This window comes from Galleria mellonella, unplaced genomic scaffold, assembly GCF_026898425.1.
Source record: "Galleria mellonella isolate WM207_F2 unplaced genomic scaffold, CSIRO_AGI_GalMel_v1 utg352, whole genome shotgun sequence".
NCBI classification, from domain to species: domain Eukaryota; kingdom Metazoa; phylum Arthropoda; class Insecta; order Lepidoptera; family Pyralidae; genus Galleria; species Galleria mellonella.
This window is the reverse complement of record NW_026442084.1, coordinates 6,260,520-6,273,091: the sequence shown is the minus strand read 5'-3', so window position 1 is coordinate 6,273,091 and position 12,572 is coordinate 6,260,520. Positions and strand designations below refer to the sequence as shown.

General features: G+C 37.7%; 1 protein-coding gene across 9 annotated transcripts in view; it reads left to right on the top strand.

Moving 5' to 3' along the window:
* Window positions 1–12,572, top strand: part of LOC113513675 (trehalase-like) — a 105,998-nt gene that overhangs the window by 58,794 nt on the left and 34,632 nt on the right. For all 9 annotated transcript variants that reach the window (XM_052897114.1, XM_052897116.1, XM_052897113.1 and 6 more), the window contains exons 3-12: window positions 2,348–2,485; window positions 2,856–2,968; window positions 3,403–3,558; window positions 3,965–4,130; window positions 4,636–4,788; window positions 6,112–6,189; window positions 6,820–6,932; window positions 8,474–8,640; window positions 10,643–10,813; window positions 11,723–11,938. In XM_052897114.1, the coding sequence (XP_052753074.1) occupies window positions 2,348–2,485; window positions 2,856–2,968; window positions 3,403–3,558; window positions 3,965–4,130; window positions 4,636–4,788; window positions 6,112–6,189; window positions 6,820–6,932; window positions 8,474–8,640; window positions 10,643–10,813; window positions 11,723–11,938 (1,471 nt within the window). The remainder of the gene's footprint in view (window positions 1–2,347; window positions 2,486–2,855; window positions 2,969–3,402; window positions 3,559–3,964; window positions 4,131–4,635; window positions 4,789–6,111; window positions 6,190–6,819; window positions 6,933–8,473; window positions 8,641–10,642; window positions 10,814–11,722; window positions 11,939–12,572) is intronic.

Below are 12,572 nucleotides of genomic sequence, written 5' to 3'. Positions count from 1 at the left end.
GTGGAGGTATCAAGTTGAAATTACGAGTACTATCATATACTTAGGTTTACAATAAAAAATACGGCCTAATATAAATGGTACATTCATTTATATTACATATTTTAACATTCGTAAAGGACATCAATCCCTACATGGTACTTTCCGTTGAGCTATAATCATGAAATCTGGCAAGGAGTAATGTCATATAGCACAAGTAAAGGAAAAAACTCGAACACTGTAAATTTATAGTTATTACACAAAAAAATTACACTTTATAATTTTGTACGGAACCCTCGTTGTGCGAGTCCAACTCGCACTTGACCGGCTTTTTTCTTAATATTTTTTTTTTAATAAAATTACTATTGCTAGTTATATACCCTATAAGGTTGACCTCCACATGGTTCCCCCTGGTAACCATAGTGGTTAATTCCTGTTGATTTCGTCACATTGCGTCAACTGACGTGCTTTCATCCTCACCAATCATCCTTCACTGATGCTTTACAGATAGCGCAAGCAGGGTTACTACTCCATTATCATTCATTAAAAAAATCATTTTCCCCCCTCTATCATCATTGTCATTATATCAGCCTTTAACTGTCCACTGCTGGACACAAGTCTCCCTCTAGGGGTTTTGCCAGAGTTGCCACGTTTGACAAGCGGATTGGCAACCACAGTTAGGCTTTGGAGATATATTAAGAGGGATACTGCTGCCCATCCCTCGCCCTCCCTTAGTCGCCTCTTACGACACCCACGGGAAAGAAAGAGCTGGCCCATTCCATGCCGGGCCGTACACGACGAATTATTCCTCCCTCTGTAAATTAACTAAACTCTGTAAAATAGTAGTTTGTGAATATATCCGAAACGTGACTCTGTAATGAAACTAGGTGAATTATATTGTCAGGTCACAATGCGGAGAATAACTCCGCATCAACCGTGTATAATGTAATGCGACCTTGCGCTCAACAATCATTGTTACCGCAGAATTAACTGTGTATACATAGATCTTATTAAATGCCAATAAACTTAACGTTGTTTCCGGTTCAGATAGTGCTAACTGAACAGGTAATCTTTAAGTCAGAAACGTCATATCAGCCGTTATCTGTCCTTTGTTAAACATAGGCCTTTCCCATAGACTGCCATAAGGAACGATCCCGAGCCACCTGCATCCGTTGACCCCCGGAAAGGCATTTGCAAGTCAAGTCAAGTCGATACTTCATCTAGCGAGGAGTCGTCAATGAAATATGTTATAGCAGTGAAATTACAGGGTACAAAGACATAACACCATAAGGTGTTATGTCGTTTAGTATTTTCAGAAATATTTACGCGTGAGCAGTAGATGGTGTCGTGTAGTATATCTATTCTCATAGAAATCTACGATCAGGGGACCATAGATCTATTTTATATCATAGACTGGAAGACATTATTAGTTACGAAGACTGACATCTCCATTGCTAGTAAAACTGACAGGTCAAGCTCCACATGGTGCTGCTGAAAACTAGATAGGCCAATCTCCTCATCTATCTTCTCTCATTGAAATTCCGTCATTGTATTTCAGTATCTTCTCTAATAGTGCTGTTACATCAAACTATGGGTCAACTAACTTCATTTTATCCAACCGAATCACTTATATTCAGTTGGATGGGTGCGACCTTGAAACACAGTACAAATAGTATAATTGTGATATAGTAGATACACTAGCTTTATAGTAACATAACAAGTACGTCAGACAGCGTCAGTATGTCTGTTAATTTTAAACATTGAGCGTACAGCAAATCATAAAGTAAGCAATCCTGCTGTCAATGTAAACATGGTAATAGAGAAAACCAGTTTAAGCCGATCTGTGACGTACGGTCTAGACTCTAGACGTAGTGTCGGAATAGAAATGTGACTCTGAATTGGGAAACTCGATTCATCATTTGTAGGTTTGAGGTGTTCCGGTTCGGTAGAAGTACACCCGGAAACGCTACACGGATTTTGATGTATTTTGGGCTAGTTTTTCAACACTAAACTCTGTTGTGACTGTCATATAGATCATATGATAATACGGTGTATATTTTGAGGGGCCATTGTACTTCCGGAACTATGTAGCTGATGAAAGGAAGAACGAATATGTATAGCTAAGCATGCAGACAAATAGAAATAAGACATACACAGCGTTAAACAAAAAAAGAAAACCTAAACTATCATCTCAGTAAAACCTCTCTTTGAAAAAAGCAGCTGAAATTCATTTGTCCGTTTGAAAGCTACAATATTACTAACAGAAATACGCACAGTCCTTTAGATTTCTACGAGTAATCTTTTTTTTTTATGCGTTAACGATTAAGAATAATAAAAAAAAAATTAATTAGTATTTGTTTCTTAATTTCAGTCTGATCTACTGCCATGGACCGCTGTTAGACACGGTCCAAATGGCCGGCCTATATAACGACTCCAAGACCTTCGTGGACATGAAGATAAAGTTCTCCCCAAATATCACGATGGAGCATTTTAGACAGATGATGAACAGGTAATCACTTGTATCTACTTAGTCCTTTTGACTACCAGAATTTCGATTCGCGTGATGGTAAACCGTTACCATAGCCTATAGACGCCTGCAACACTAACATTGTCGATCCTGGAAGACTTTTCTTGGGACTCGTAGTCGAAAGGTCTATCGAAGTTGGTTAAGGGTTTCACATGATGAAAATCGCTTAGATATAACTGCAATAGAAACGCACGGTGCTTACATACACATTTATGTTTTTGCAAACATCTTCTGTTGATGTAATCATGACAGCTGTGTGTCACATCTTTTTGTATAAGGTGCCCCGGGTCAGATTAGAAGTTTACAATGGCTTCAGCCAATATGTTTATTATATAATACAATATTCTTCCAGGACAGGTTCCCACCCGACAAAGGCTGATATCCTGGAGTTTGTGAATGACAACTTCGATCCAGAAGGTTCCGAGTTTGAGGACTGGAGACCTACAGACTGGAAGGATAGCCCTGGTAAGCCATTTATACTGTTATATAAAATAACAAAAAGAGAAGATATTTTTTGTTATTTTGTGCTGACGATTGTAGTCCATCGTTGAGGCGAATGTAACTCTACCTGGCCAAATTTTCTCGAGCATACTAGAATCTAACTGGGATCTAGACGTACTTTCCACCATTATTCGGATTAACTTGGGTTTGTTTGGCTTTACATCACCGTAGAGTTATGTTAGTCAGATATTTAAATTGACACACAATTTTTTTGTGTCAGCTAGCAATGGGGTTCTTAGAACCCATTACTAATAAAACCTTTCTCACTACTCGGGTATGAGTGATCTGAGTCCCTAGATGTTCGTTGTCCGATGTCTCATAACATATGGTGGCGTAGCTTAAGGACCAGGCGAATAGTGTAATTGTGTGGCACTTATTATCAATATATTCCTCCACAGCATTTCTTGATAGAATTAAGGATCCACTACTTCACAAGTGGGCATCAGAACTGAATCGGCTATGGCTGCAGCTCGGCCGAAAGATGAAGGATGAAGTCAAAGAAAACCAAGAGTTGTACTCGATCATATACGTGGACAATCCTGTTATTGTGCCTGGTAAGCATTCCTATCTTACATTTATAATCATAACTTACCACTAAACACTTCCTAAATTGACCACATGACCTTTCTAACTACTTTTGAGCATGCCGTGTAGTCCCGCCATAGAATGGGTCACCCCTTCCTTGCCAACAAGTGTCATAAGAGAAAAGTAAGGGAACCTAATGGCCGAGGGATGGGCAGCAGCGTCCCTCTTAAAACAACATCAAAGCCTAAATGCGGGTGCCATTTCATTTGCTTAGCGTGGCAACTATTATATCAAAAATTTCCTTATGGGGCAGCCTATCAGCAGTGGACAGTTAACGGCCGATTATTAGAAATCAGGGGACTGTCTTAATTTTTATGTAAATACGATATGCCTTCGTACACTGTAAATTCACTATGTAATTATATTGACTTTCAGGTGGTCGTTTCCGTGAGTTCTACTATTGGGACTCTTACTGGATCATCAAGGGTCTACTCCTATCCGAGATGAGAGCTACAGCCAGGGGAATGGTGTCCAACTTCCTGGATATAGTCGACAGGATCGGGTTTATCCCCAACGGTGGCAGAATATATTATGCTATGAGGTACTATTTACTATATAACTATTATGATATATATATATTAATTATTTCGTGATTTAATTTAATACTCGCTGTGTGGTCCTAGCATAGAATGGACTATCCCTTCCTTTCCCGTGGGTGTCGTAAGAGGCGACTAAGGAGCTTATCGTGGTAGGATGAGCAGCAGCGTCCCTCGTCCCTAAATGTGATTCTTTAGATCGATCTAACTTTTTTATTTATGAACCGATTGAAATTAAACAAACACCAAATGTTAAGTGGAGAAAACCGCAACGCATTAGTGAAAACCGCATTGAAATCGGTCAAGCCGTTTCTGAGATTAGCGTGCACAAACGTAAAATTCTAAAAATCATTGTCTTGCGTTCATAAAGCCTCCTTATAATAGTTTTTCTTATATATCTTCCATGTACAGACAGCGACCAGTTACGATTTTATTATATGTATTTATTAAATAAGGATACTGACGAAAATTAACAACATTTTGTTATCATCACGTCCATTTTGATTGCAGATCTCAACCACCGCTTCTGATACCAATGATGCAGTTAATCATGGAGGACTTTGAAGACGTGGAATTCCTCAGGAGACACATCCACACGCTGGATAAAGAGTTCGATTTCTGGATCACCAACCACACGGTCGAGGTGGAACATAACGGGCACACGTAAGTGGCTTCTCTGTCTTCACTGCTAGGACCTTTCCTACTAGGCGTGGGTAATGAAATGAAATGAGATTTATTCGTTAAAAGCATAACTGTAGTTTCTTAACTAACATTAATATTATAGTTTTATAAGGGTACAGTAGTTGCGGTTTTAGAACTGGGCTCCTACAAAGGTTAATATAATAATCTGTGTTAAGGGGCTACAGCCCCAACCCCCTTTAGTATTATGGGGAAATTAATATTGATATAGAGTAACTACAGCAAGGTTGTATACTTGCTTTAACAATTAAAAAAATAAACAGAAACTAAAAGATATATATATATATATATATATATATATATATATATATATATATATATATATATATATATATATATATCCGTTCGGCTGTTTAAAACTAAATAAAAAACATATAAACATACTAGTAATTACACTATTAGTAGATATATATATATATATATATATATATATATATATATATATATATATATATATATATATATATATATATATATATTAAGCTGCATCAAACAATATTTGTTTCGTTTCCTCATACGTGTTATTCAGAAGAAATATAGTATATCGGTATATCGGACATAATATTGGTATAGCGGAAAAATGTAAAATATTATATATTATATAAAATGGTCATTATCTATTACAATATCTAACGTATTGTATATTGGGCAACAGATATTTAACATATTCGTTATTGGACCAATATTTAGATATTATATATGCGCAAGGCCTAACTGCAGTTGCCAACTTGCCTGTCAGTGGTGCCATCTATTGGTAAAACCTATGTTCAGCAATGGGCAGTTAATGATTGATATATTATTATAATAAAAATTTAAATTGTATAAAATTATATTTTTATATACTTATTTATTCACTATCGGCCCGTCCCGGCGTCGCACGGGTGGACATTTTCAACATTTCCCTTCACTGCTCTGCTCCTATTGATCGTAGCGTGATGAAAAGTATACTATAACCTGCCCAGGAGTATGAAGAATAATTGTACCAAGTTTTGTTAAAATCCGTCGAGTAGTTTTTGTTTCTATAACGAACATACAGACAGACAGACGAAAATTTTACTGTTTGCATTTTTGGCATCAGTATCGATCACTAGTCACCTCCTGATAGTTATTTTGGAAATATATTTCATGTACAGAATTGACCTCTCTACAGATTTATTATATGTATGGATTAGTACAAGGCGGTATTAACGCTAAAAGCATGCTCTCCCAGTTAACCTTAGGGAGGTGTTAGAATACTTGAATACGGTACTAGCAATTATTGATATACATATATTATATATGTTTCAGATATAAATTGTCCAGGTTTATCGACCAGTCGCAAGGGCCCCGACCGGAGAGTTACAAGGAAGACATTGATTGCGCTAAGTATGTTCCAATCCTTACTAAATATTGTAAATTTGAAGTAGCTTGAAGTAATTTGAAATATAAGTTTGTCTGTTACCTTATAGCGCATTAACGGCTTAACCAATTACTATGAAATTTGGTATACATTTTATAGAGGGAGACTATGTACAAAAGTCGTTTGCTTGGGTACCTCTGTCCCATTCGTGTTTCAATCGTGAAGCAGTTGTGTTTGCATGGCTGTGTTTCGGTTTCTAGGGTGGGATATGGCAGTGAATTTACAGGGTATAGAGGAATAACACCTGAGTCCTCAGGAATGGCAACGCATAGGGGGTATCATGGGCGAAACAGTATATTCTGTTATGTCCATGCTACTGCTCATGTCTATAGACGACGGTTAACATTTGCCATCAGGTGGGCCGTCAGCTTGTTTGCCATTCTAAGTTGTATAAAAAAATGAAATAGACTACTTTTAAATGCCTAAAATATATATATATATATATATATATATATATATATATATATATATATATATTTTTTTTATACTGTTTATCAAACAAGAATACATCTATGAAAAACATAATAAAGTAATGAATAAATAATAGATACAATATTTTTTATTTTTCATTTATGACAATAACTTTTTTTCTTCAGGCATTTTGACACTTTCGACAAGAAAGAAGAATTTTACGCTGAACTAAAAGCCGCTGCCGAGTCTGGATGGGATTTCTCGTCTAGGTGGTTCATACTCAACGGAACTAATAAAGGTGCTTTATTTTTTTTAATTTTTTTATGTTAAAAGTGGAAAAATTTGTTTTAGCATGACTAATAGTAAGTAATCGCCGTAGCCCAATAAAATATATATATATATATATATATATATATATATATATATATATATATATATATATATATATATATATATATATATATATATATATATATATATATATATATATATATTCAGTTTATTACTCAAGAATACATCTATGAAAACATCTCTAAAGCCTAATGAATAAATAATCTCTAAATATTTTTTATTTTTCAATCTTATGACAATACTTTTTTTCTTCTGGCATTTTGACACTCTTACAAGAAAAGAAGAATTTGTTCACCAATGAACATTTTTTTTGATGCCGAAAATGGATGGGATTTCTCGCCTGCGTGGTTCAGCACCAGTGAAGGGTCAACGGAACTAATAAAGGTGCGTTACTTTTTTTATTTTTTTTTTATGTAAAATGTGGAAAAATTTGTTTTAGCATGGCTAATAGCAAGTAATCGCTGTAGCCCAATAAAAGTAAACACTGGTAACACCAAAAAAATTACAGATTCACTCCATCTTTTACAAAAAATCCCTATAAAATCTCTTTAGTCATGTTTGCATAGCTGTGTTTCGGTTTGTAGGGTGGGATATGGCAGTGAATTTACAGGGTACAGAGGAATAACACCCGAGTGCTCGGGAATGGCAACGCATCGTTCGAAATGACATAGATGTCAAATTATATTTTAATACAAGTGTTGCCAGTAATAAGTTTTGAAATTACTTAAATTACTGAGTAGCTTTATTAATTAATTCAAAACACTGTATTTCTATTTCTTACATCGTCTTATTATGAACTCTGATAATAATAAATATTATCACGAAAAAATAAATTAATTATCCCTATTATAAATATTTGTTTACTATATTTATTAATATATAAAAAATGGGAACACTTCTAAATTCACACAGAAAATTACAGTTTCGATCTGAAACTCGATAACATACTGTCTACAATTTTTTTCTAATCCGTGTTATGTTATTAGATATATATATATATATATATATATATATATATATATATATATATATATATATATATATATACAATTTTTATTCCAAGCTGATTCTTTTTTTTTATGCAACTTAGAATGACAAACCAGTTGACGGCCCACCTGATGGAAAGTTGGTAACTGTCGCCTATAGATATGAGCAGTATCATGGACATAACAGAGTATACTGTTTCGCTCATGATATCCTCCATGCGTTGCCATTCCTGAGGACTCAACTGTTATTCCTCTGTACCCTGTAAATTCCCTGCCATATCCCATCCAGTAAATCGAAACACAGCCATGCAAACACAACTGCTTCACGGTAGAAACACGAATGGAACAGTCGTACCCAAGCAAACAACAATTATACAAAGAGATGTAAATATATGCTTTGTTGATTGTCCTTAAATAAATAAATAAATATATCTCCCATGTACAGACATCCTCAAGTTATATTTTATTATATTAATATTTTGTGTTCGTTTGTTTTTTACAGGCAACCTGACAAACTTGAAGACCAGGTCCATAGTGCCAGTTGATTTGAACTCTATAATGTGCTGGAACGCCAAACTGCTGCAGGAGTTCCACAGCCGAGTTGGGAATGTGGCCAAAGCGGAATACTATAGAGAGATACACGCGAAATATATGGAAGCTATTGATAAGGTATTTATTGAAGAAAACGTGGCTTAACAAATTATTTATTTATTTATTTATTTTGTACTAGCCTTTACCCACGACTTCGTCCGCGTGACTGGGATATGTTTGCTGACCGCGATAAATTGACCCTTCAAGTGATAGGTTCATCACAATGGTAACAGTTTACAAATGTCTCTGACCATCCCATTATGTTTACTGAGCGAGCTTCATAGTGATTGATTTAGTCGACGCTATATTTTTTTTATACAACTTAGAATGGCAAACAAGCTGACGGCCCACCTGATGGAAAGTGGTAACCGTCGCCTATAGACATGAGCAGTACCATGGACATAACCGAGTATACTGTTTTGCCCATGTACCCCTATGCGTTGCCATTCCTGAGGACTCAGGTGTTATTCCTCTGTACCCTGTAAATTCACGCCATATCCCACCCTTCAAACCGAAACACAGCCATGCAAATAAACTCACTTTTACATTTATAAGGATTTACTTAGGATTGACCATTTTACAAAAAAATTTTTGCTGCAAAACTCAAAACTAATGCTATATTCTCTATATAGGATCTCTCAGTACCTCTTCGCGGTTCTCCCTTTTTTTTCTTTTTTTTTTTTAACGTCTGGAAAATGCTTTATGCAGACCCATACACCTTGTGGGAGGTGAATGGGTATTCTCATCTATCCCCTTCACTGTGGGGGTGTACCCACCAAAAACCAGACGATATACCCTCGAGGTGCCATATGTCGGAGACATTTTCACTTTCCATCAAAAAAAAAGCCGACGGCAAATTCATTATTATTATTTACAATTAATGGCGATTGTTTAAAAATGAAAAGTCAAAACTTTGTGTAATATATAAATTAAATCATATTACGCCCATCCAAAATAATTGTTGATAATATTTATATATTATATCTACACCGGCCCCAGTGGGGAAAGGAGGGGCGGAACTAAAAGTTTTTCTGCGTTTTATTTCTGCGGCGGATTGACGGTGCGAGAGTCACTTTTATCCCCTTCCGCCGCCTCCTTCTGCGACATAATGCATCGCAGAAGACGAGCCACTGTGAGAAGGCTCCCACGATCTCTCACTGCTCACCATCCGCCGGACTACGGCGGGCAGCGAGAGATGTCCCCCAAATGCGCGGACAAGTCACCAATTCATCGGTTTACGCTGGGCACAAGAAGAAGTCCTCCAGCGTATGCTCCGCCGTGTCCTGGTCCGCTCCACAGGCATGGCACTTTTCGGCTCAAAAACTGCGCGCGATAACAAGAGACGATATCGCCCAAAGCACCCATGCCCGGACAGTATCTGTGTCATCCTGAAGGTCAGCGCCCCTCTCGCCTGTCCATCCACTTCTTAAGACGAACGGATAGCCACGACGAGTCCTGAGGCCGATGGCTCGGCCAGCGACGCTGTTCCCAATCAACGCTGCAGGACCCGTCGAACGATGGACTTCCGCAGCGCTCGCGGTTCTCCCTGGAAACCATCATGGTTAATTACTGATGAATTCATTATGATGGGCTAACTGGCCTGTTGTCATTCTCATCTATCACAGGCGCAGGCGCAGACGGGGTTACTATACCATTTTCACCCATCAAACAAAAGTCTCTCTCAGTCAGCCTTTTGAAATAAAATTCATTATTATTATTTACAATTAATGGCGATCGTTTAGAAACGAAAAGTCAAAACTTTGTGTGTGTGTGTGACAAAAAATAAATTAAATCATATTACGCGCATCCAAAATAATTGTCTGATAATATATATATATATATACATACATATAATATATATATATATATATATATATATATATATATATATATATATATATATATATATATATATATATATATTATATGGTTGCCAATCCGCCTGCCAAGCGTGGCAACTACTGGCAAAACCCCCCAAGGGGGAGGCTTATGTTGAGCAGTGGACAGCTAAACGCTGATATGATGATAGTGATGATCGACAAATATAGACATTGTGTAATAATCTCCACCTTCTCATCAGGTTTTTTGGCACGAGGAAGTCGGTGCCTGGCTAGATTTCAACTTGGAGTCGGGCAGACCTCGTGACTACTTCTACCCGAGTAACCTGGCACCGCTGTGGACTGGCAGTTACGATAAAACGAGAAAAGAATACTATGTCAATAGAGTCATCAATTATTTAGATAAAGTCAAGGTTTGTTTATGTTTTTATTAAAAATATTTTAATTAAAAAAATTAAGAAAGAAAGATACGACAACATAACCTTCAAGAAAAGAATATATTCCTTTTTAAAAAACTGGCAGCACACCTGCAATGCCGCTGGTGTTGTGGGTGTTGGATCATGGGCGGCGGTAGTCACTTATCATCAGGTGAGCCGCATGCTTGTTTGCCCCCTGTGTTGTAAAAAAAATTATTCAAGTAAACTTAGATTTAAGCACTTTTGAGTAGTCATTATTTTTGTCGGTTGACCAAATACATATAAAAAAAATCATAAAAATTGGTCGAACCGTTTACGAGGAGCACTACCACGAGCACTGTAATGCGAGATTTTTTTATTTATGTAGATTATAGTGATTATGGCCGTTTGGTCCCGGCATAGAATAGGCCACCCCTTTCTTTCCCGTTGATGTCGTAAGAGGCGAGTAAGGTAGGCCGAGAAATAGGCAGCAGCGTCTCAATTAAAACATTTTTAATGCCTAACTACGGTTGCTAATCCGCCTGCCAAGCGTAGCAACTATTGGTAAAGCCCCCCAAGGGGGAGGTTTATATTCAGCAGTGGACGGTTAAGAGCTGATATGATGATGAAGTAGATAATTTTTTTTTGATGGATGAAAATGGAATGTTAACCCCGCCTGCGCTAACGGGATACGTTGGCGGAGCACCAGTGAAGGGTGATAGATGAGAATGAAAACAGGCCAGTTAGCCCATCATGATGAATTCATCAGGAATTAACCATGATAGTTTCCAGGGAGAACCGCGAGGAGGTCGACCTAGTTGGGTATATTGCTAGCAATGGGATTCTCAGTCTCCATTATTAACAATCCCTTTCCCCCCGTTATGATGATGATGTAGATTATATTGATTTGGTCATTTACATTAACAGGTAGATATATACGAAGGCGGGATACCAGCGACGTTCGAGCACTCGGGCGAACAGTGGGACTACCCGAACGCGTGGCCGCCGCTACAGTACATGGTAGTGATGGGACTCGCGAACACCGGCCTACCGGACGCTATGCGATACGCCAACGAAATAGCCACCAAGTGGGTCCGGTCCAACTTCGAAGTGTGGAAGGAGAAGACGGCCATGTTGGAAAAGGTAACATTTTATATTATATTTGGGGACCGATGGGGAACACAGGTTTGCTTAAGTAGCAACCCCGTATGTAGTACCACCCTCGCTAGATAGTGACGACCTCAAATGTATTGCAGGGAGTCAGTGGATGCAGGTGGCTCAGTACTGTTTTTTATGGCTGTCAACGTGGGAGGTCAATGTTCTGCAGTGGACGGATAATGGCTGAGATGACACCAGAGGGAGACTTTGTACAAAAGTCGATTGCTTGTGTACCTCTGTCCCATTCGTGTTTCAACCGTGAAGCAGTTGTGTTTGCATGGCTGTGTTTCGGTTTGAAGGGTGGGATATGGTGTAAATTTACTGGGTACAGAGAAATAACACCTGAGTCCTCAGGAATGGCAACGCATGGGGGGTATCATGGGCGAAACAATATACTCTGTTATGTCCATGGTACTGCTCATGTCTATAGGCGACGGTTACCACTTTCCATCAGGTGGGCCGTCAACTTGTTTGCCATTCTAAGTTGTATAAAAAAAATGATGATGATGATGAAGGAAATTATTATTATAATATTAGCCATTAACTGTCCACTGTACACTACACACATAGGCATTCCCCATAAGAGGAGTTTTGCCAGTAATTGCCACGCTTGGCAGTC